Source organism: Echinops telfairi, unplaced genomic scaffold (genome assembly GCF_000313985.2).
Source record: "Echinops telfairi isolate 266 unplaced genomic scaffold, ASM31398v2 ScPeMD7_8;HRSCAF=38, whole genome shotgun sequence".
NCBI lineage: Eukaryota > Metazoa > Chordata > Mammalia > Afrosoricida > Tenrecidae > Echinops > Echinops telfairi.
In genome coordinates, this window is record NW_022103905.1 from 677,591 (window position 1) to 702,465 (window position 24,875).

At 39.8% G+C, this 24,875-nt stretch overlaps 1 protein-coding gene across 3 annotated transcripts in view; it reads right to left on the bottom strand.

Annotated features, from left to right (window-relative positions):
* ZNF106 (zinc finger protein 106) overlaps window positions 1–24,875 on the bottom strand; it is a 67,205-nt gene that overhangs the window by 35,226 nt on the left and 7,104 nt on the right. For 2 of the 3 annotated variants that reach the window (XM_013006363.2, XM_045286496.1), the window contains exons 2-3: window positions 15,465–15,550; window positions 7,738–7,799 (exon numbers count right to left, since the gene is read on the bottom strand). In XM_013006363.2, the coding sequence (XP_012861817.1) occupies window positions 7,738–7,799; window positions 15,465–15,518 (116 nt within the window). In that variant the 5' untranslated portion in view covers window positions 15,519–15,550. The remainder of the gene's footprint in view (window positions 1–7,737; window positions 7,800–15,464; window positions 15,551–24,875) is intronic. The other variant, XM_045286498.1, reaches the window with a different exon arrangement.

Here is a 24,875-nt window from a genome sequence, read left to right on the forward strand (position 1 = left end):
CCCACTGAATACTCCAAATCACCTTACCCCGGTATCATGTGTCTTGGGTTTATACTAGTGATATTTTTGTACTTCCTAGGCCAATCTATTAAGGAGATCTAGTGGTGGAGTGAATTAAGAGTTACGCTGTAGTTCAAACCCATCAAGGATAAAGATGAGTCTGTCTGCTCCCGTAAATATTTACAGCCTAGAGACCCAAAGGGGCAGGCAACTGTCATATAGGGTTGTTATAAGTAAAAACTGACTCAGTGGCAGTGAGATGACAAATCAAAACAACAAAAAAATCAACACAGAAAAACATGCTATCCGATGTAGCAACGATGAAAAACACAACTTTCCTCTAGTTCCTAAATGTTTCCTCCCCACTCCCACTATCATGATATGAATTCTACCTTGCAAGTCTGGCTAGACCAGAGGAGGTACATTGGTACAGATAGGAACTGGAAATACAGGGAAAACAGGGCAGATGATCCCTACAGGACCAGTGGTGTAAGTGGCAATACTGGGAGCGTAGAGGGAGAGTGGGTAGGAAAGAGGGAACCTATTACAAGGATCTACATGTGACCTCCTCCCTGGGGGACGGACAACAGAAGAAAAGTGGGTGAAGGGAGACGTCGGACAGAGCAAGATATGACAAAATAAAAATTTATAAATTATCAAGGGCTCATGAGGGAGGGGGGATTGGGGAGGGAGGGGAAAAAATGAGGACCTGATGCCGGGGGCTTAAATGGAGAGCAAATGTTTTGAGAATGATGAGGGCAATGAATGTGCAGGTGTGCTTTGCACAGTTGATGTATGTATGGATTGTGATATGTCGTATGAGCCCCTAATAAAAATAAATAAATAAATGACCAAAATACAAAATCAAAAAAACCCTTTCTCCTCAACCTTTTCTCCAGTTTACCAGAGATGGCCATGGTATTTCTCAAGTAATTAAATTTATAATAGTTAATTCAAAGTGATGTTAATTTGCAACTCAAGCTGTTTCTCACAGCAGTATATTGGGGGTGGGGGGACTATTTATCTCCATAACGGGTAGCATCAGAAGAACTCGAAGACTACAGAAAACATAATTTATGCAATTCTAAATTTTTTTTAAATTACACAATGCTATTTGGAATTTTAGTATAATCCTTTAAGGGCAATTTTAAATTAAATCCCTGATTTTACCCAAACCACCAAAATTTCTCTTCTCTTAAAGACACAACAGAGTACAAGCCCCCAATAAGATGATTAAAAAAATAAAATTAACGTACACAATCTTCTGAGAGAGAAAAAGACAACAGAAAACCACAGTGACTTTTAAAAACTATTACAGGAACATCATGTAAAGTATTGCGAGGAGCATGCAAGACAGGGCAGTGTTTGAAAACTGCTGTACAAAGTCACTAAGAGTGAGAAGTGATTCAATGGTACCTAACAGCCACCACATAACGTAGACAGTATTTGGTATTTAACTCCTTTTAAAATAAGCATTCCGTTTTTCATTTTAATTTAAGGATACACTTGTGTTCCTTTCAATTTGAGAACTTTGTTTTCAGCTGTTTCAATTAGTAACTGTGAGAGCTGAAGTTTTAAGATGCTTCATTTGTTGAATATTTTTTTTATTAAAGACTTCTAAGTCGTTTTAAGAAAAATGAGACCTACGTCCCCACCCCCAGCCAGTCCAAGGGCTCTGGGGCTCGGTCAAGGGGTGTCCCTCTGGGACATGGGGGTACAGTGAATGGTGTGACCCTTTAATGGGCATGCCGACACAGTAGGGCATGCTGGGCCCCTCTAAGGTTTCCCGTATGGGCTCCAATGTCTTCCCTTTTGCTGAAAAAAAAGAAAGAAAAATGACACCTATTTTTGGAGGTCATATTTAAAATAACTTCATAAATATTGTAGAACATTGAGGGTGATTTTCAAAGGACTTCCTTAAAGGCTCAAGCATTTTGAAAATCTTATTGACATGCATCCCTAAGGAAGAAAGTGAATCCTTGTCATGTTGGAGAACTTTTAGATTAATCACAAATTTTTTCTAACTCATTGTGTGTATACATATATATGTATATTTATATATACATATATATAAATCTTTAATTACTGACAACTACTTTTATTTTAATTGTGTATAAGTTGGGTTTTTCAGCATTTTATTTATTTTTAATCGTTTTATTAGGGGCTCATACAACTCTTACCACAATTCACACATACATCAATTGTGTAAAGCACATTTGTACATTCATTGCCCTCATCATTCTCAAAACATTTGCTCTCCAATTAAGCCCCTGGCATCAGGTACTCTTTTTCCCCCCTCCCTCCTCCCTCATGAACCCTTGATAATTTATAAATTATTATTTTGTCATATCTTGCCCTGTCCGACGTCTCCCTTCACCCACTTTTCTGTTGTCCGTCCCCCAGGGAGAGGTCACATGTAGATCCTTGTAATTGGTTTCCAACTTTCCAACCCACTCTCCCTCTACGCTCCCAGTATTGCCACTTACACCACTGGTCCTGTAGGGATCATCCGCCCTGGATTCCCTGTGTTTCCGGTTCCTATCTGTACCAGTGTACCTCCTCTGGTCTAGCCAGACTTGCAAGGTAGAATTGGGTTCATGATAGTGGGGGGCGGAGGAAGCATTTAGGAACTGGAGGAAAGTTGTATTTTTCATAGTTGCTACATCACACCCTGACTGGCTCGTCTCCTCCCCGAGACCCCTCTGCAAGGGGATTTCCAGTGGCCTACAAATGGGCTTTTCCAGCACATTTTAAATGCAGTTTTTGTGGTAAAATTAGGTGCATCGCTGATATTCGGGTCAGCTTATACTCGAGCATATACGGTAGTAAAATACAGTATCCTTCTGTGGATGCAATTATGAATTATGTATGTACCACTTAGGCACAAGTTTCCTATTTAGTAAGAATATTTTCTAATTTTAGTTTTGTGTCATACTCAAACAAAATTTGTATTTTTACCATAAATACTGTAATTTTCTTCAGTATTGAATAATTAAACTAAATTATATAGCATCCATTACAACGATTTTATTTCATGTTTTTAAAAAAATAATAAGCACTCATAATCATAAACCCACACACTTTGCAACTCCCAAAGCACAAGCATATGTTGGACAATCAAACAAATGTTTTTTAAGTTCTATTTTCCCTGTAAGAATATAACCACAGTTCCTGATTTATGAAGTAGAAATCTTCCCAAAAGGATATAAGGCAGTAATTTTAACTAAAGACTAGTTCTCAAAAAACAGAAAGCTCTAATAATATCCCGATGAATGAAACCCACTTTAAAACGTTACAGGAAACCTCAAAGGGGGGCGGGGGGGAGAATCTAGATGTCCAAAATGAAATCACAGAGTAGGACATCCACATCTGAAAACTCAGGTATGTTTGGAGGGTACCTCATTAACTCTGTTCTGCTCACAACATCCACTCTTGCTTGCACATGGAGGATTTGGAAACCACATGTTTTAGATCGTTAAGAGTAAATTGATTTTTTTAATGATGCTATATCCTAGTTCTCCAGCAATGACCAGTTAAAACTACTTACTGCTATGCATACATGTGTAGGGTAACTGTAAAGAAAGAGCATTGCTATGCTTCTTGGCTAATAAAGGTGTTCTTTGTCTTCAGGGTGTGTAAAGAAGGGCTCCAATTAGCTTCATCCTAATCATACAATTTCCTTTCCTGTGTGAAAGGCAAAGGCTTACAAAAGTTTTACCTCAAAACTTTTCCTTATTAAGCTTCTCTATAGCATTGACTCGATAGCAGCGGTTTATATCACAACTAGAAACAGCTTACATGTCTTTTTACAGCATCTATGTTTAGAAACTACTTATACATTTATAGTAGGTCCCACATTTAAGCATTAGGGAAAAAGAAAGAAGTGTTCCAGACATCCACAATTGCGAATCAAACGAGATGGTACTTATTTCTCATTCAAGCTTGCACTCACAATCTGAAAAAAGAGACTTAGTACAAATTTAACCGGATCACAACCAAACACCTCAGAGATGAAAGCACACAAGAAAGCTCCAAGGAAACAATCAGAATATGCGGATCGTGAGAAAGGATAACAGTAATAGATGACTGTCTGTATGGTACTTGTGCTTATGAAGGTCTCCTGCTACAGTAAATACCCCAAGTCACTAAGCTAGCTGTTTGAGTTCTTGTTTATTTTAAAATAACTTTATCCACTGTTTTTTTGTTACCTGCTGGCCCTCTCCATTTATAATTTTGTTACAGGCCAAGAAACCAAATAAAAATTGCTGGCACTATTTCTAAAATATAAGTAAATCGAAAAAATATAGATAAGTAAATCAATTTAAATGTAAATCAATTAAAACGCTCTCCTCTACACAAAGCGAATTTGGCTGCTAAAACTGACATATCAGAAGTACAAAGGCTTTAATGCTTTCTTCGTGATTATTTGACAGTAAACTAACTGAAAATGTAGGTGAAATTTATACAGCACAGTAAAAATGGGGGAAGAAAAAAGAAGGGACAAGTTATAGAACAATGGATATGTAGTTTATGGTTCACTTATGTTCATACGACAAAATGTGTATGTGTATGTAAACCTAAATCTATTTTCCTAATCACTCGACTTATGGACTTGTTCTATTTTACCTGTTAGAAGTATCAGGTAAGTAGCTCAGAACAAAGTGAGTCCAAAGGAAGTCTACTGGGAGTGGAGTGCTGTCTCTGTACTTGTCTTCCTTAACAAATTGGTATGGCCAGTTCCCTATTTTCAGTCTTGTAAATGTGTTTTATGCTGGACACTTCTCTCTGGGTTGACTCCTAGGTGGTATTGCCATGTGTATTAAACTCAGGTTGTTGCCCACCTTGTTCATTCTTGGTCCTCTGTCCTGAGAACTCCCTTTAGTATTTCTTGTACGGTTGGTCTGAGTTTTATATGTTTCTTTTCTTTCTGTTTATCCGGAAATGTCCTAATTTTGCCATTGTATTAAAGGAACAAGTTTGCCGGCAGTATTTTCTTTCAGAGTTTTACGTCATTTCATTGCCTTCTTACCCACATGGTTTCTTCTGTCAAGAAACTAGAACATACTCTTACTGGATTCTTTCAGGATCCTATCCCTATCCTTGGTTTTGCAGTTTTGATTATATGAGGGAGTACCCCCCAAGAAACTAAATGTATTTTCAAAGCCAAATGTTTAATTTTTATTTTTAAAAACAATCTTATCACCTCTAAAGTACTCTCCATTACACTCAATACATTTGTCAAATGTGAGATTCCATTCTTGGAAACATTTTTCAAACTCAGCTGTTTGGATAGCTGACAGCACCTCCCTCATTTTTCTCTTCACTTCTACATCGTCAAATTGCTGTCCTTTCATGTCCCACTTCATTTGTGGAAACAAAAAGAAGTCTCACAGATTGAGGTCAGGTAAGTAAAGTGCATGGGGCAAGAGAGGCATGCTGGGTTATTTTTACCAAAAACTGGCGCACTAAGATGTCTGTGTGAGCTGGTACATTGTCGTGGTAGCAGAATTAGTCCCCCATCTGCCACAAAGCAGGCCTTTAGTGTCACACACTGTTACGCAATCTTTTCAGAACCTCTAAATAAAAAGCTTGATTAACAGTCTGACCTGGTAGAGTGACTTCAAATGCACTATCCCCCTCACATCAAAAAACAAGTGAGCAGCAGGTATTTGGGGGGCACCCCCTGGTAGTCTTGGTGGTGTTCTTTTGGGACCTCTCCTGTTTGAGGTTTGTTCTGCTTCTTGAATGTCTATCCACCACATACCTATCAAAACTCTTCAACTATATCCTGTGCTTTATTTCATCAGGATTGGGGGCAGGGGCAGAGAAAGGGTGTCTCTTCCTGTTTTGGAATTCTGATCACACACATAAACTATTCCTCTTGATTGTCTCACATAATTGTTAGATGCTCTTCATTTTCTTTCTTCTGATTGTTCTTCTACCAGATTATTGAGAAATGTGTCTTCAATTTCACTGTTATTGAAAGACAGAAGTCTTTCAATCATTAATTCTTTTTATATTCATTAATTCTATTTTACCTTTTCAATGCATTATTACTAAAATTCTGGTTTTGTATGTTTTATAATTTTTTATTTATCTTGCCAGTTTGTTCTAACACTGATTTCCTACCATTCCTCTAAAGTTTTATCTATGTTTTCCTTCATTTTATCTATAGCTTCCTCAAACCTTTTCTTAATCTGTTCATTGTACCTAATATTATTCTTTTGAACCCCATATCAAGGTACTTCCTCAGGAAAGTTTTCTGGCTCTGTATATTCATTCCTTGTTTGAGCCACTCTACCTGGTTACTTTATGTGAACTGAAATTGTCTGTCTCGGAGACACTATGGTTGTTATTATATTTAACTGGTGATTATATGGTGAGTTCTTAGGCACTCACCATCTATCTCCTGAGGGTGGGGATAGAGGTTTTTTAAATAATTAAGATAACTTCCATAATCAAAATGAACCTGTATACTAGGTTTACAGTGTGAATGACTTAGAGCTCGTACGACACCTGAGTGAAAGCTTTCATACAGCACTGACCTAACTTTCACAAAGGGAAAATCCTACTCAAATAATGAAGAGATGTTAAAGGTTTAGTAACATGCATTCATTTAGCCATACAACCTAAAATGGGACAACTTAAAATACATTTTACTACAAATGGTTTAGGTTACTTTCTTTCGTACTTATCTACTGTTGTTATAACACAAACAGCACAAATGGATGGCTTTAATGCCAGAAACTCATTTTCTCACAGTTTAGAAGACTAATAGTTCAAATTCAGAGCACTGCCTCTTGGGGAAGGTCTCTTCAGCCTCTTTTGCCTTGGCTCCTGGGTGAGCTTCAGGTGGTATTAGGAGGTCTCTTTCCACATCTCTTATATCTGATCTTCCATCTTTTATATCACAAAAGAGCGACTCAAGACAGACTGTGTCTCATTAACAGAACAAAGAACCCTTTCTCAAATGGGATACTAACTACAGGCATAGAAGTTAAAAATTAAAATACATAGGGAAAGGAAACAATTGAATCCATAACAGCATGCTAATCAAAACTTGTAACTATTATTCACGGAGTAATATATAATTCATATATCCCTGTTGCCCAGCCTCATTCTGCCTCTACACATCAAATTCACAATTCAAAACATCAAAAGAACTATAGAAGGAAAAATGACAAAAAATACACACACACATTTTAAAAAGAAAACTTGGTTAATCATTTTCTTTCTTTAAATATTTCAAGTTTTAAAACACAACATAGCATTCTTAAATATACTTAGGGTTTACACTTAAATTTTTGTTTGCACTAATGAGATGCAATGCTATCTAGCAGACTCTGGATTTCTGAGACTATCCCAGCAACATTAAACGTTTAAGGCACGCCATAATCTGTAGCACTGCTGAGGCAAAAACACAGAAAGTCCTAACTATGACGTTGATGTGTGAGAATGAGAAAACAACACCAAGACAGCCAGCACACCCTAACCCACCTTCGTCATACTCCAGCTGACACACCTGGCGTAATTCTACGTATGTACAGTATTCAAAGGCCTTAGTGTCTATTCCTTTTGAATGCTAAAAACTCGACTGTACTTATTATTAATTCTAGCATCGCTCTATGCCATAAAATAACATCCACTATTCATAATGCATTACTACAAAATACTCTCACAGGCCCCATCAACCCTCAATCCCCACATTCACCAATTTAAAGACAGCTGTTGCCGTACCTGCCCTTCAGGTTCTCAAGTTCCCTGTGGTGCAACATGCTCCGCATATGTTCGTCCATCTCCTTCAAAATGAAATAAAACAGATTACACTCAGGTGATTACTTAGAAAAACAATTCTTCTCTTCCTATTCGATGAACATTCAAGGTTTGAGTTAATTGTGCCATGATGTTTTTGTTTGTTTTTTTTTTTAGGTTTTTTCAAGATTTTTTAAAGTTATTCTTCTAATTCAATATTGAAATCAGTTCCTTATTAAATATGCCTTTAACAGTGTTTGACAAGAACCCACTGCAACTGAGCCCATTCCAACTCAGAGTGACCCTATAAGGCAGAGTAGATGTGCTTCCCACGGTTTCCCAGGCTGTAAATCTTTACAGAGACAGAAAGCCTCATTTTTTCCAGCAGAGCAGCCAATGGATTCGAACTGCTGATCTTGCGATTAGGTCCAACGTGCAACCCATTATGCTACCAGGACTTACTTCATTCCAAATAAAGTAACTTATTAAAAAAGGCATATTTAAGATTGTTTCCAAAAAGATTAGAAACCATATTGTCTTTAGACACAAAAGATTTAAGAATAAAGAAGGTGGGTAAAATTCTATACCATTATAATGAATTTACTAAAGCTTATTTGAAAAGAAAAAGAAAAATACCTCTGAAATCATAAAACTTCTCAATTACTTGGTTACTTTTCTGCATATCCCCTTTATCCATTCAACTCTGAGTTTCCCAAGAGTAAGCTGCAATTCCTACCTACGTTAGTGGGACCAAAGCCTGGCATATAAACCAGATGGAGACACATCAATTCTTGGTAGAAGTCTCAGATTTAACAATGTCTATATGGGGGAAAAGGAAGTTTAAAAAACTACTTTGAACACTGCGGCTCAATCATGCCTTCATCCTTCAGTGTCCACTGCCCCAAGGTTGATTTGTTTGGTTCTAATGAAAAGTTTGAAAATTAACTAGGGTCGGGTACAGGGTAGCAACGATGAAATATACAACTTTCCTCTAGTTCCTAAATGCTTCCTCCCACCCACTATCGTGATCCCTACAAATCTAGCTAGACCAGAGGATGTACACTGGTACAGATAGGAACTGGAAACACAGGGAATCCAGGGCAGATGATCCCTTCAGGACCAGTGGTGTGAGTGGCGATACAGGGAGGGTAGAAGAAGGGAGGGTTGGAAAGGGGGGTCCGATTACAAGGATCTACATGTGACCTCCTCCCTGGGGGATGGGCAACAGAAAAGCGGGTGAAGGGAGACGTCGGACAGTGTAAGATATGACAAAATAACAATTTATAAATTATCAAGGTTCATGAGGGAGTGGGGAGCGGGGAGAGAGGGGGAAAAATGAGGAGCTGATGCCAGGGGCTTAAGTGGAGAGCAAATGTTTTGAGAATGATGAGGGCAATGAATGTACAAATGTGCTTTACACAATTGATGTATGTATGGATTATGATGAGTTGTATGTGCCCCTAGCAAAATGAATAAAAAAATTTTTTAAAAAGAAAGAAAATTGACTAGGGCCACCCCACATTCCAGTCTCACTCATAATAGTAAAGTAATAAAATCTGTTAACAAAACACCACTAAAACCCTGCACCACAGATTCAGGTGTAGGTTCCTTTGAGTGGGTTCCCACTCGTAGTGACTGCAGTGCACAACGGAGTAAAACACTGCCCGGTCCCGTGGCAGCCTCACCACTGTTGACAAGTTTGAGCTCAATGTTAAAACCACTGTGTCAAATCCTCTCGCTACATACCATCCTCCCTTTCATTTACCTGCCACACAGAAAGTGTGATGTCCTTCTGCAGGGACTGGTCCCTCCCAATAAGATTGTATTGAGAATTAAATTCGTACCTAACATATAGTAAGGGCATAACAAATACTATCTATTATACTATTACTCTGCTTAAGGCAAATTCTATTCTCGGTGCCTGGCAGTCTTAGATCCTCCCAGAAAAAGAACTCAACAATTGCTGAATATTCTTTTTTCCAAGAATATGCTAATGGAGAGCTGTCTGCATTATTTCTTTTTGTTATTGTTTAAGTATCATTTTATTGGGGATTCTTACAACTCTTTATAACAATCCGAACATCAAGTGTATCAAGCATATTTTTACATGGGTTGCCATTTTCTAAACAGTTACTTTCTATATGGGCCCTTGGTACAAGCTCCTCTTTCTTCCCTCCCTCCAGCCCATTCTTGTAATCCCTAGATAAATCATAAACTATTATTATGTTCATATCTTAAAAAGAAAATGCACCACTTAAAAGCGCACACACACCAAACTCAAAAGGCTGTTCTTTTGTCTATTCTTTTGTCAGTCCAAAGCACGCATCTAGCATGCCCTACTAGAGAACAGCTGTGTAGAGGTCGTGAAAGAGCTACTGTGATTGTTATTACTATTTATCAGGCTAAGTCACAGGATCCATGGTGGTGCAGTGAGTTAAGCACTGGGCTGCTAACCACAAAGTTGGCAATGCAAACCCACCAGTTGCTCCAATGGAGAAAGAGAAGGCTACGTGCTCCATAAAGATGTACAACCTTGGAAACACTATATATAGGGTCGCTATGAATCAGAATCAACTCAATGGCAGCAGGCTTGGGTTGGGGTTTGAAAACAGAAAGGTCAGCAGCTTAAATCCACCAGCTGTAATGCAGGAGAAAGAGGAGGACGGAATCCGCTTCCCTAAAGATTTACACTTTCAGAAACTGTGAAGCAGTTCTACTGTCCTGCAAGGTCACTATGACTCAGAAAGAGGTTACTCTAAGTCAGAAAGTGGATATGGCTTTCTTTTGATACAGGTACTTTAAATTATATTCTCAATTGAACCTCAGAACACTTCTGAGGGAGTATTGCTAATTCAGAAAACTCAAAGATGCAGTGAAGTTCATTCATTCAGCGAATATTCAGCATGTGCCAAGCAGGACTGCTGGCATACTGGTTAAGCGTTGGGTTGTGATTCGAAAGGTCAGCAGTTCTAAACCACCAGTTGCTCGGAGGGAGAAAGATGGGACTTTCTACTCCCTCAACAGTTACAGTTGTGGAAACTCTCCCACAGCAGTTCTCCCCTGCCCTAGAGGGTTGCTATGAGTCAGCATCAACTCATGACAAGTTTGGTTTGGGATTTTCATAAGTGCCAAATATTGAGCTAGGCACAGAGATCCTTCATTTATATAAACATTTGTCAAAAAGAAAATATGTTAACAAGTCATTTTTACTTTACAATCTCTACTACAGTGAGACAAACAAGGTTGCGATTCAAAACACTGCCATTGTACTGAAAGTGATCATCATTTCCTTCCTATCTCTACAGATGCTTCATCCAAAGGGAACCGCTTTGCATGTAGCCCATCCCTCGCTACAAATGGCCTCAAACTGAAATAACATGTAAAGCTGAAAACAAAATCCAGTTAGTAACAGAGAGAACAAAATCCACAGTAACACACAACACCTACTGAAGTCCCTCTGCTTGCTGCTGTTAGGTTTGCCTGGCTGTAGATTGGTATTTATATGGGAAATCCTGAGGTAATGTGAGGGAGCTCTAATCCTGATAACCAAACCATTCCTGACAAAAAGGGCAATGTCAGAAATGTGTTACTTTTGGGGATTAGAGCCAAGTTTATATGCTGTTTCAGTTATAACGATGCTATCATTCAAAACTACTTTTATACCCTAAGACAAACTTCAAGTCTAGAAGTGAACCCTATCCCTGATGGTCAACTTTCAGCCAAACAATTGCCAGGCCTATCAAGTGAAGGCTGACACCAGAGAGGAATGCATTCTCCAGCACCAAAAATCCTCTGAGAGCAGAGGGGCAGCAGGAAGAAGGATGAAGGGAGCCAGGGAGGATGTGCAAAGAGAACGGTTACATTGAGAGCATTGCAACTAATGTCACAAAATAAATTGTATCAATTATTGAAAGGAAAACAAATTTGCTCAGTAAAATTTTGCTCAATTAAAAGCAGTAACAAAAAAATTAGTTTTATAAAAGAACAAATACTACAAAATCTCACTGATATAAAAAGATAAGAAAAAAATAAAAAGACAAGAAAATGTATACAGAAAAAAGTTTATGTGTTGTTACCGGGGGGCAAGTTAATAGTGATTAATGGTGATAAAAATAGTTCTTTGACCTTTGTGTTTTATTAATTAAAAAATATATATTTCTTTGATAAGGTTAGGGTTACATGGCCAATTACTATAATTATTGTCAATAATTTATACATCTGTAAAAAGTTGAATTAGAAAAAGTGGCATAATAGATATATTAAAAACAGTAACTGCCATAGCTGTTTCTGGACAACCCAAAATCTCACGGGATTTGGTTTCCTGGTTTCAAGACTTAAGGTCATGGTTTCATGGGACAACCCAGTTGTTTGGCCTAAAAAATGGTTAGTGCCTCTGTTCTACCTCCTAGTTGGAAGTGCAGTGCCGGGGGTCTTCAAACCTTGCAAGAGGCCATCCACGGCACAATAACTGGTTTCTACTCACCTGGAACAAGAGGAAGAAGTCAGGAAGAGGAAGAGGATAAGCAGTATGTGGCTACCTGCCTCCATGAACAACTGCCTCCTTTGCCATGAGGCCAGAACTGGATGGTACCTGGCGACTGTTACTAAACATTCTGATGTCAAGATTCTGTAGAAGAATCCTGACAAAAAGGGAGGAGATGCTGAATAGAATCTCAAATTCTCATGGACTCTAGTCTGCTTGGAGCCATAAATGTGAGAGGAACTCCCTGATATAATCTTTAAACTTTAAGCCAAAAGCATTCCCCAGTCTTTTAAAAACCAATTAATAGTTTAACCTTGTAGAAAGTCTGCCTTGAACATTATACTCTTAAGAAGTATCCATATGTGATCAAATTGACAAAAGCAACTCAAAAGATCAGACAGAAACCAGTGAATTTGTTAATATGGGAAGACCAACTCATAAAATGAAGGTGAAAATGGTTATACTACTTGCAGAATATAATCAATGTCAATATAATAAATGGTATGTGTAGAAATTGTTATATGTTTTGCTGTGCATATTCTCAACAACAAATAATAACAGAATATTTTCCAAAATACTAATTTTCCAATATGCTTTACTAATCTCTTACCAAATTTATATGTGAACTCCTATCCCATACTGCTCCAAGGAATGAATGCAAATAGCGAGACTGCTATGCTTTCAAAATATCTGGGGAAGGTCCTCAGACATAAGGCTAAAACAATAGCCCCAAATGAGTACTATGAGTACTTCCTATTTGATCCCTCATGTCAGGGGTCCTCAATCTTTTTAAACAGGGAGCCAGTTCACTGTCCCTCAGACCCACTGGAGGGCCGGACTATAGTTAAAAAAACAAAAAAAACAACTATGAACAAATTCCTATGCACACTGCACATATCTTATTTTGAAGTAAAAAAACAAACAGGGCAAAAACACCCGGTGGGCCAGACAAATGTCCTCAGCGGGCCGCATGTGGCCCGCGGGCCATAGTTTGAGGACCCCTGCCTCATGTGTTAATCAATACAAGTAGCCCTCAGTTTATGAAATTCAATGATGAACCACTCTTACAACCGACTGTATTTTATGTGTGTGCATCTTATTATAACACTATATATTACAATGTTGTCATATCTGTACATTTATAGGTAATATTTCCAACCCAAATAAAGATTGGCTATATGAAGATACTAGTAATAAATGCCAAGAATAATGAAAACTAAGAAAAAAATTAAGGCATTTGACTTATGTCAGAAGTGACAGGACAGTCATCAGAAAGGAAGGCTATCTGTCAATCAGGTCGCAGCCCCATGACCTCATTTGCACGCACCAGAGATAAGTGGCTCACTGGAGGCCAGAAACACAAACACTCCCTGTGAGACATTCCTGCTGACAAGACTCATGGAGCTGGAGGAGCCACATGGAGACCCCCCGCCAGCACTGAGATGCCACTGGATCCATAAAACTTTCCACCCAGTGGTCTGCAATCTTCCTGCACTCGATGTCATTGGATGTCTTGTGTGAATCTGAAGAGGAATTTATACTTGACCTGGACTGGGCTGGGCTGTTTTCTTAATACACAATTACTCTTTGACATAAAGCTCTCTCTTCTACACATTGAAAAAAAAGAAAGGAAGGTTGTGGTCAGCCTGGGACTATATGCTTTGTGTTTGAAAGCAGAGGGCTAAGGAGCAAAAACAAGTTATCTCCTGGTTGAACAAATCTAGAAAACACAAAGCAATGCAAGAATTAACATGAACTTATCAATCCTTCCAAGCAAATGAGCATCAGCACACTCAAAGGTATCATATTCACCTTTTCTCCATACTCCTGTCCCCCTAGAACCTTCTCTTCCCCTCGGTATATTTGGAGAAACCAGCGTTACACTAGTTTGGGTAACAAGAGGAAGGCAATCAAAGCATCAGTTATGACTTCCAATGCAGCCATACTGTTCATGTCTTAGACCATCTTACTGCTAACACTTAAGTCATGGCATCCATTTTCTTACAAACTACAGAGGCTCCATCAGGCAGGCGAAGATGAGCTGGGCCTTTGCTTTAACGTCACTGTGACCCATGGGAAAGTATCAGGAGAGGGAGATATTTTTTAAATCAGCGAATAACCACACACCAGAAAGACCGAAACAGCAAAATCCTGAGTTGCAGGAGTGCTGCCCCAGGAAGCCTTGCACCACTCTCAGCGTCTGCCTTGCAGCTCACGCCGTCTTTCTCCTTTCTCCTTCCAACCTGAGAGCAGCCACGTGAACTGTCCACTTATTTACATATGTGCTGTAGGCTATATTTTTAAAACCAGAAGGACAGAATGCTCCTTTACTTCGGTGAAAGGTAGGTCTAACATTAAACCTGATTTTTACATTTCAACTACCTTTTCTATTACTATCAGAAAAGGGGGGGGGGGCATCTCAAGTCTACTTGGTAGATCATGATTAAAGCACTCAGTGTGCGTTCAGCACTGCTTATCAACAATCTTCGTTTAAGTCACTGAGTACTTACTATTTCCAAAATGAAACTGTTTTCCTCAGATGAGCCTTCTTATTGTCTCCTACAACAGGCACACTCATCTAGCTGTGCCTTTGCTCATGCTGTTCTTTCACCTAAAATCGCTCTCCCCATTGTTCTTCAACTATCTTAATCGTAAGTATTTCTCCTGGTTCACCACTTCGTTGCTAACCTAGTCCATAAATAGTCTTCCCAGCAATCTGCCTTTCCAATGACAATCTGAAAAGCAGAGAAAGTGTCCTCAGTATTGAAGCCAAGCAAATGATAAAGGCGAGAAAACCAGACACAGAAACCACCAGTAGTTTCTGCAAAACACAGGGGAATTCTTTCTCTGAGCAACATCCCCACCTTGTGGACACCTAGGATATTGTTGCTACCATCTCTTGTGTATAAACAGAATGTGGGTGGGTACATGTAACAAATTCTGCTCATGACACAGATATGCTTAGTTACGTAATCGGAAAGTAGTACACATCCAGTAATCTGAACTTTAAGTATTTTCTCTGTGATTCTCGAAATTTCTCTGTATCGTCGTATTTATGCATCTTTAATTTCTAGACGGAGGTTTAACATAGCTACTGGCTTTATGAGGCAATGATGAGAAAGAAGCAGTGGAGTGAGGTTTAGGGAAGAAGCATCCTAAGATGCTGTTACAAGCTTTTACTCATCTAAGTCCGACACAAATGTCTCAGATTCTCTTCTTCCATCATTACCTTTTTTGAGCTGTACACAATGTGGCACAATATGCATTTTCGTTCTCGTACCATAGTGACCAGATCTGAAGCACTCAACGTCACGCCTGCAAGGAGGAAGGAACATTTAGTCGTCTTTTTTTTTAATCTCTCCCAGGTGTCTTTTTAAATACATCTTTTTCTTTTAATTAATTATTTTATTGGGGACTCTTACATATAACAATCCATACATCCATTCTATCAAGCGGACATGGACAAATGCATCAACAATTTCAAAACATTATCTTTCTTCTTGAGCCCTTTGATATCAGCTCTTATTTATTCCCTCTCTCCCCCACCCTACCACCCCCACAAACCCTTTAATATTATGTACTGTTATTATTATTTAATACCTATCTGACACCTCCCATTCTATCCCTTCACCTATCCTGGTATTCATCCCCCTCAAGGGGGGTTATTCCACCATCATTGCTATCCATCCTCCTACCCTTCAAATCACATCTTAACATAATCAAAACACCCCAGCTCCTTCACCTTTACCCAGGTACCGGGGCAAAAACTATGTGAGCTTTCCGTTATCTTTCTCTTTTTCACTCTAAATCCATGAACAGCAACAAATCCTGTCAGTCAGTCTTCCCTAGAATTATCTCGAAAAATCCAGTCAGTTCTCACTACCTGGCACATACTGAGACATGCTGTCAGAAGAGACCAGTCCTGGAGGCAGACATCATGTTTCATAAAGTTGAGTGGCAGCAAGAGAGAGGAAGCCCCGCAAGGAGATGGACTAACACCGTGGCTGCAACAATGGGCTCAGGGACAGGAACCATGGTGAGCATGGCACAGGATGGGGCAGTTTTGTTCTACTGTGCATCAGGTCACCAGAGGTCAGAACCGACTTGGTGGCTGGCACCTAACAACAGCAGCAGCAAGTCTATCATCTCCCGGCATTAAGCCTACTGATTCACCTCCTGCCTCCCTTCTTGTCCTCTTTCAGTCTATTCTCAAAACAGCAGCCACAGAGTTTCACAATGGAATCCTTTTACATTTTAAGCAGATCATATAACTCCTGCACTCAGAATCGTACTGACTGTGGTTTGGGAGTATTACTAACAATCTAACTGAAGATTAACATAAATCATTCTGGTAGTGTTTCACAGCATACTTATTCTTTGTATTCCCTTTATCTTAGCATTGAGGGAGCCCTGGTGATATAATGGTTACGTATTGGACTGATAACCATAAGGTCAGTGGTTCAAAACCACCAGCCACTCTGAAGGAGACAGATGAGGCTTTCTATTCCCACAAACAAGTGACAGTCTCTGAAACCCACAGGGACAGTTCAACCTAGTCCTGTAGGGGGTAGTTCTACCCTGTCCTACAGGGTGGCTGAGTTGGCATGAACTCAAGACAGTGAGCTATCTTACTTAGCCTTGATCTCAGCTTTAGTTACTACTTATACACAGGGGCTTTTTTGGTTGGTTTGGTTTGTTTCATTCAACAAATACTTATTGGGGTCACTGAGTTCTCATCAACTCAATGACAGGTTTTGGAAGCAATGCCCTAAGAGTTGAGGAAACAATAGTGAAGAATATATGCTCAGATATGCTTCAAGTTAGTAACCATCAAAATAAAACAAACATAAAAAGGATAGAGGCCATTAAATCAATGATAAAAGTGACTTTACAGCAAAAGCAACATCAATTACTGTGAAGTTTTTATGATGACCCAAGTTGAGAAATAAACATAAAATACAAACTGTGCTTCTATTTAACAAAGCCAAAGGCATCACCCTTGAGTAAACGGATAAAGAAATAAAGCCATATAATAAAAAAAGTCTATCAACATTTAGCCAAAGTTCTCCTCTTTCTAAGAACCGTGGTGGCAGAGTGGTTGCGCGCTCAGTGGCAGAAGGGCGATTAACATTCGGCTGCTATCAGGAAACCCCGTGGGCAGTTCTATGTGCTACAGGGCTGCTATGAGTCAGAATCAACTCAACATCAGTGTTTGGGTTTTTTGGACCTCCTATTTTTTTTCTTTTTTACTCTTCATGTTTCTAAAGGTATCATATCCTAATCTGCACATGTGACATAAATTTTCACTTTTTAAAAAATAAAAAAGTATAACTGCTAGCAAAGTTTCTACTCAATACGACTTAATATCTAAACACTGAACTGATATAATTCCAGCCAAAGGAAAGAAACTTTAATTAGTATGTCCTCAAATGTATGATTTCATAAAGATTCCTGAAATACTGCAATTAGCTCACAACCCTCTAGATCTGCGGTTCTCAACCTGTGGGTTGCGACCCCTTTGGGGTGGGGGGTGTGTCAAACGATCCTTTCACAGGGGTCGCCCAATTCATGACAGTACCAAAATCACAGTGACTAAGTAGCAACGAAAATAATTTTATGGTGGGGGGGGGCCACCACCACATGAGGAACTGTATTAGAGGGTCGAGGCATGAGGAAGATAGAGAACCGCTACCCTGGGTGTAAATCACTGCGCTCTCTCTCTGAAGTCCTTAACCAGGAAATGCGCAGCACTCAACTATGCGGGATCTCCAAGGGGCTTGAGAGGTTACCAGACATCAGTCAAGTAAGCGTACATAAACAAGTCAACCACTGTCACCCTCATTTTACATTTCTCCCATCTCAATTAAATATACCCACCAGGAAATCGTTCAACTTCCCCAAATAACTATCCCTTATACTAAGTTTCTGAACTGTTTTTGTCAGTATAATTACCATTCCTCTTAGGCAAAACCCTATCATGCCAGATACTTTTTTTTCCTTCCACTCTCATAGTTAGCCAATAAGTCCTAACAAATTTATCCATTTTCATTCTCAGTTCCCCATGTGATAAGTCTGTGTGACTTCGCAGGAGTCCTTCGTCTCTCCCTGCCCCGTAGCAGTTCTGGTCACACGGTGGGTTCAGCGTCAAGCTGCTAGCTGAAGCTGTTCTGAGGCTGAGAGGTGCTTCCACAAGGATGGACAAGCCCCGGACCTATGGAGCAGCTCTGCTTGGTCCTACGGGATGGCTAGGAGTCAGACGTGACCCAGTGGCAGCAGGCTTGCTTCTTGGTTTACCCCTGCCCTCACTGTAAAACCAGCTCTAAACCCCAGGGTTGCATCAGAATCACCCTGCTTAGTTTATTAAGAAGAAACACAGCTGAGTGGGCGCCTTAGAACGTTTGACTTAGAACCCCAAAGAGCCCCACTGTGCAGTTCACTCTGCTTTCCTCAACCTTATGCAGGCAGACCTCAGAGGACATGTGGGTTCCACTCCAGGCAAAGGTCACAATAAAGCAAATCACATACATTTTGGTTTCCCAGTGCAGGTAAAAGTTATGTGTACACTGTACTGTGGTCTACTCAGGGTGCAAGAGCATTATGAAAAAACCTGCAAATGTTTCTGAGAATTTCCAAAGCGTGATAGACACAAAGTGTGCACAAGCAGGGGGGGAAATGGCACAATAGACTTGCCCGATGCAGGGCTGCCACACCTTCAATTTGTAAAGAGCAGAATTCCTGCACTTAATTACCTGCACTATAAAACAGAGCGCACCTACACCTGGGGAGCCACTTGAAAGTGACTTAAATGGATGCGCAAAACAACTATCCAAGAAACCACTTATCTCATAGGCCTGTGGGTCCATCTCAACCGTCAGTGCCACCGAGATCTTTCTCATAATATTATGGCTGTAAAACACATCCCATGGCAAAGAACGTTATCGAATCAAAGCAGTGTCATGTTATTCCACGTTATTGTACAAAGAACTTGCAAAATAAGCAAGTACAGTAAGAGTGGCTCTTTGATAGCAGGTACATCTGGTCTCTTTAAAGAGACCAACCTCTTTATATGCCCCATAACATTCAGTACAGGTGGCTGGGCAGGTAAATGCAAAGGGTTGGCACATGGAATCCACCAGAGGCACCTCAGAAGACAGGCCTGACAATCATCTGCTAGGCCATAGAAGCCCGCAGAGCAGTTCTACTGTCCTGGGGTCCTCCTGAGATGAAATCGACTCCACGGCAACTCACAACATAAACAACAAAGCCCGCTGATACTCGAGAACTCTGAATTTGGACAGAGTTAAAGGCAACTCAGATTACACATGACAATGATATACCATAAAACATTCAAGAAAAAAAAAAAAGCTTGACCGTTTTGTCTAAGGGGTGGTAGTACTCAAGGTCATAGCCATTTTCTAGGCACCAAGTGGACTTCTGGTGAGCAAGATAGGACAACAGGGAAAGCACATTCACCTGCAGAACAAGTTTTTGTCAACTAAAGTCACCGAGATTAAGGAACAAATACATGACTGACACTTCCAGGAGGCCCTCAACTTGTAGAGCTATTGGGACAGGTGGTCCAACTCATCGTGACGCTATTGCAACAGAACACTTCTGGTCCTCCACCATCCTCAATCATTGCTGTTTCAGCCCATTGCTGTAGCCACTGTTGTTCATCCATCTTGAGGCTCTTCCTCTTTTTTTGCTAACCCTCTACTTCACCAAGCATGAAGTCCTTCCCAGGGACTCATCCCTCCTGCAATCATGGCCAAAATACATGAGATGAAGTCTGAGTGGCAGGAGGTTTGGTACCTCTTTAACAACTTGTCCAAATTGCACGGCAGTTTTGCCACCCTTCCTTCTAAAAAGCATTCTGGCTCTACGTCTCCAACACAGATTAGTTTGTCCTTCTGGTAGTCCATGACAACTTCAATCACTTTCACCAACACCATAATTCAAATGCATCAACTATTTTCTGCTCTTCCTGATTCACTGTCCAGCGTTCACATGCCTTTTGGGTCAGGCAAATTTTCGTCCTTAAAGTGACAGCTTTGCCCTTTTAAACTTTGCAGAGCTTTTGTGTAGCCGATTTGCCTAATGACATTATTTGATTTCTTGACTGCTGTTTCCGTGAGCAATATTTGAGGATCCAAGTAAAATAAAATCCTCCAGGTGAATCTTTTCCCCATTTATCATAATGTTTCTTGGTCCAGTTGCAAAGATTTTTGCTTAGCCTGGGTAGGACTATGCAAATATGTTTGTAGCCCACCAAGAGAATTGGAAAGTTTGCTAACGATGCAATTGAGAGGCATGGCACCTTTGTGGGAGTGGTACCATGTAACTAAAATATACAGAACCCTAGCATGGGGTTGGTCAGTTTTGCCATCCCCCTAGGCTTAAAACAAGCCAGCCATGCTAGAGGCAAGAGTGGGGATTCTCACTATAATCATGAAAGAAGTGCCAGAGTAGAGAAGATCCTTTGGCCTGAGACCTCTGAGCTGGACCTCATTAACATAGGAGACAGAGAGCTGTGACACTAAAAACAGAGACGGCACATCAGCAGAGGCAGCAAAACCAAGAGAGAGTGGCAGGCTTCCCGACTCCCAGAGCAAGAAAGCCTTAAGGCCGGGAACATGCACAGGATGTCTGTCGGGCATGTTGACTTGCTGAGCGAGAGCTGAGGCTTACGGCAGAAGTAGGGTGCCACTGGGCATTTCATCACCAGAGCTGAACGAGCTTTGAAACACTTGCCCAAGCAGAGCAGAGGAAGGCTGAGAGGGTGAAGTGTAGAGAGTTCTAGAAAGAGGCCTCCTGTGGGCAAAGCTGAGAAGACACTTGTCCTGAATGAAGAACTTGGAGTTGTTTCTGACCCTTGGCACTTGCTATTTTCCCTAATAAATCCTACTGTCTCTTAGTTCTGCATTGACATGATAACAAATTATCAAAACCAGTAGAGTGCTGTGGGAGGAGCAGCTGTTATGAGAATTGCTGACCTCTCTCTCTTAGAATCAGCCTTAGAGCCTCCCCCCCCAAAACTGTTTTATTGGCATATAATTTATATATCCTACAATTCAACAGTTCAATAGCATAAAGAAGAATTTACAATCATCAACACAATCAGCTTTAAAGCATTGTCTTTATTCTTGAACTCATTAGCTCATTTCCCCCCAACCTACCTGCTAAGCCCCCAAAAAACTATGAACCCAGTACAGTCTCCACAGATTCCCTATCCTGGATTTCAGAGGCCTTGCTCTTGATCTTTGCCCTTGTGAAGGCAGAGGTGGTCTGATGCCATTCTCATCCCATTTTTACACTAACACTCTAGTTCAAAGGCATCAATTCTTATGTTTTCCCTTACTCATTGTCCATAATCAATATTCATGGAAGCAACAGTCAAGAAATCATGATGTGTGAAAGCTATCAATTTGTAAATGTTAATCTGATGCCCTGCTACACAACTGACTTTTTTTTTAAGTTTGAATTTGTTTTGTCATTTATTTTTGAAGACTAAGGTCATAGTATTTTCAATTGCCACATATGCATGTAAAAATTGCACAATGAAGACTGTAGAAAAACTGATATATTTTAATTATGGCATTGGCAAAGAATAATCAAAGTACCAAGGACTTCCAGAACGACAAACAAATCTCTCTTGGAAGAATGACAGTTAGAATGCTCCTTCGAAGCTAGGATGGTGAAACTTTGTCTCACCTACTTTGGAAACGGTGTCAAGAGACCAGGGCCTGGAAAAGGACCGCCATGCTTGGTAGAGGTCAGCGAAAAAGAGGAAAAATCCTCCAGGACAGGGACGGACAGTGTGGCCACAACATAATAACAACGGGCCCAGACATAACAACTGTGAGAATGGTGAAAGACCAGGCAATGTTTTGTTCTGTTGTCCAGAGGGTAGACCAACCTGACGCTTAAGAACATCCTTGCTTAATCAGGTTCATGTTATCTGTTCCACACAGTCGCCATTTCACATGCCTCAAGATTCTGTGTCTCCGTTAACGAGGAATATTGTTCTGTAACTGTCTTGGTTTTCATTGTCTTTATCCGGTCTGAGTGTTCTCTCCTCCTCCTCTATTTTCTCAAAGTTTACGTATATAAGATTGGTACTTATTTCTTCTTTAAATATTTGATAGAATTCAAATGTTGGTCTTTAATAATTATTTTTCTTTAATAAATATAAACACATTCATATTTTGTTTCAACTTTTTAAAAAATTGTCCATTTAATAAAACTGTCAAATTTGTTGACAGAAAGTTATTTATAAAATCCCTTAGTATTCTACAGCATCTATAGCGACAAATCTCATTCATCCCTGACATTAATAATCTGCATTATTTTTTGTCAGACTGATGAGCTTACCAGTGTTGTTGATTTTTTGAGAGAATCAACTTCCAGCTTTATAGTTTTGTCTTTTGTTTGCCTTTTCTGTTTCATTGATCCCTTTACTATTTCCATTTACTCTGGATTTATTTTGCTTTTCATTGTGGTTAGTTGTTGTCAAGTTACCCACAATTCATGGAGAAGCCAGTACGGCAGAAAGCAGTGTTGTCCAGGACAGTCCTACATCTTGATGACTGCTGGTATACTTGGGTTCCCCCTTTTGGCCACTGTGTTAGTCTCAGTACCTGCCAACCTAGGGGGCTCATTTTCCAGCACAATATCAGACAATATTCTACTGTGATCCAGGTTTTCCCTAACTGTTGGAAGTTGATCACCAGGCTTTTCTTCCTAATCTGTCTTAAGCCTGGATGCTCTGCTGAAGCCTGTCCATACAGGAATTTGAAATACGAGTGGCAGCGCTTCCAGCACCACAGTAACATGCAAGCAAGCACGTAGGACAAACTGCCAAGTAACAGCTTCTTCAAGTACTAACTTTGTAAGCAGAACTTTAGGTCATGGACTTTCCCACTGCCCTCAAACTGATTCCTGTAGGGCAGAGCAGAGCTGCTCCCTAAGGTTACGGAGACTGTAAACCTTTACAGGATCAGAGAGCCTCACGTTTCTTCCACCAAGCAGCTGGTGTATTTTTCAGCAGTCCGATGCTTAATTCACAGTGCCACCCAGGCTTCTTTATTGATTTTAGACCTTTCTTCTTTTCTAATGTTTAAAGCTTTAAAAAAAAAAGTCCCTCATTCAAGATACAGCGTATTCTAGTTTAAGAATCGCCTTGCTGTCCATGGGAGAGCTAGGCTCAATTCCTGGCCAATACACCTCCATCCAGACTTCCAGGTTAAGATGGACTAGAAAGAAAAAAAGGACTGACAATATACTTTTTAAAAATCAGCCAAAGATCACAATGGTCCCCAATATATCATAGTTAACAGGCAGCAAGCATTTTGTTCCGCTGTGCATAAAATCCCATGAGAGAAGCCGACTCAAATGCAGCTAACAACCACTACTGCTTTAACTGCATCCCACAAATTTTTAATAGCTTAATGATTTTAATGGCATATAACTTATTATACAATGTAATAGTTGAACCATGTTGACAGTACTTTTTAAATGTATTTTAGAATATTTTATGACTAACAGAAAGTTATAAAAAAAAGGTGGTGTCATATGCCCCACATCTAGTTTCACAATTACCATCTTACATTTGTAAGGTTTATTTGTCACAATGCATGAGCTAAAACTGATATATTACTAACTTAAAGTCCATACTTAATTCCGGTTTTCTTTCTTTTTTTTCCTACCTAATGTCCTTTTATTGTTCCAGGAGTCCATCTACTAATATACCACCTTATACGTAATTGTCACGTGTCCTTAAGCACCTCTTGGTTGTTACCTAACCCACAAGTTTTGATAAACACATTCATTACCATTGTTCAAAACTACTTCCTAATTTCCTCTTTGACCAACAGATTATTTATAAGTTTCCATGAATTTCCATGTATTTTAAAGTTTTCTAGATTTCTTGGTTTCTAATTTAATTCCATTATAGTCCAAGAATATACTTTAAATGACTTCAATAATTTCAAATTTGAGACTTAATTTAAAATTTTTTTTACAGTTAGTCATTACTGTTATTTATTCAGACATGTGGTATGTTTGTATTGACTTGGCAAGAGGTGGCCAAATACTAATCTTGAACATTTTTTTTAAATACTTTTATTTGGGGCTCTTACATCTCTTATCACAATCCATACATTCTTTGTGTGTCAAGCACATTTGCACGTCGCCATCATCATTTTCAAAGCATTCTCTTCCCACTTGAGCCTAATATCAGCTCCCCATTGCTTCCACCTCCCTCTCCCGGCCCGCCCTCACTCATGAGCCCTTGATAAGTTATAAATTAATTTTTCCTTATCTTACATCATCCTCCGTAGCCGCTCTCCCACTTTTCTGTTATTCGTCCCCCTGGGAGGGGGTTCTAGATTGATCCTTGTGATCGATTCCCCCTTTCAGCCCCCACCCTCCCCTAATCCTCCTGGTATCTCTACTCTCCTTGTTGGCCCTGAGGGATTTATCGATCCTGGATTCCCTGTGTTTCAGGCTCTTATCTGTAGCAGTGTGCATGCTCTGGTCTAATCCAATTTGTAAGGTAAAATTGAGGTCATGATAGTGGGGTGAAGGAAGCACCAAAGAACTAGAGGAAAGTTCTTTCATCAGTGCTATACTGCCCCCTGAC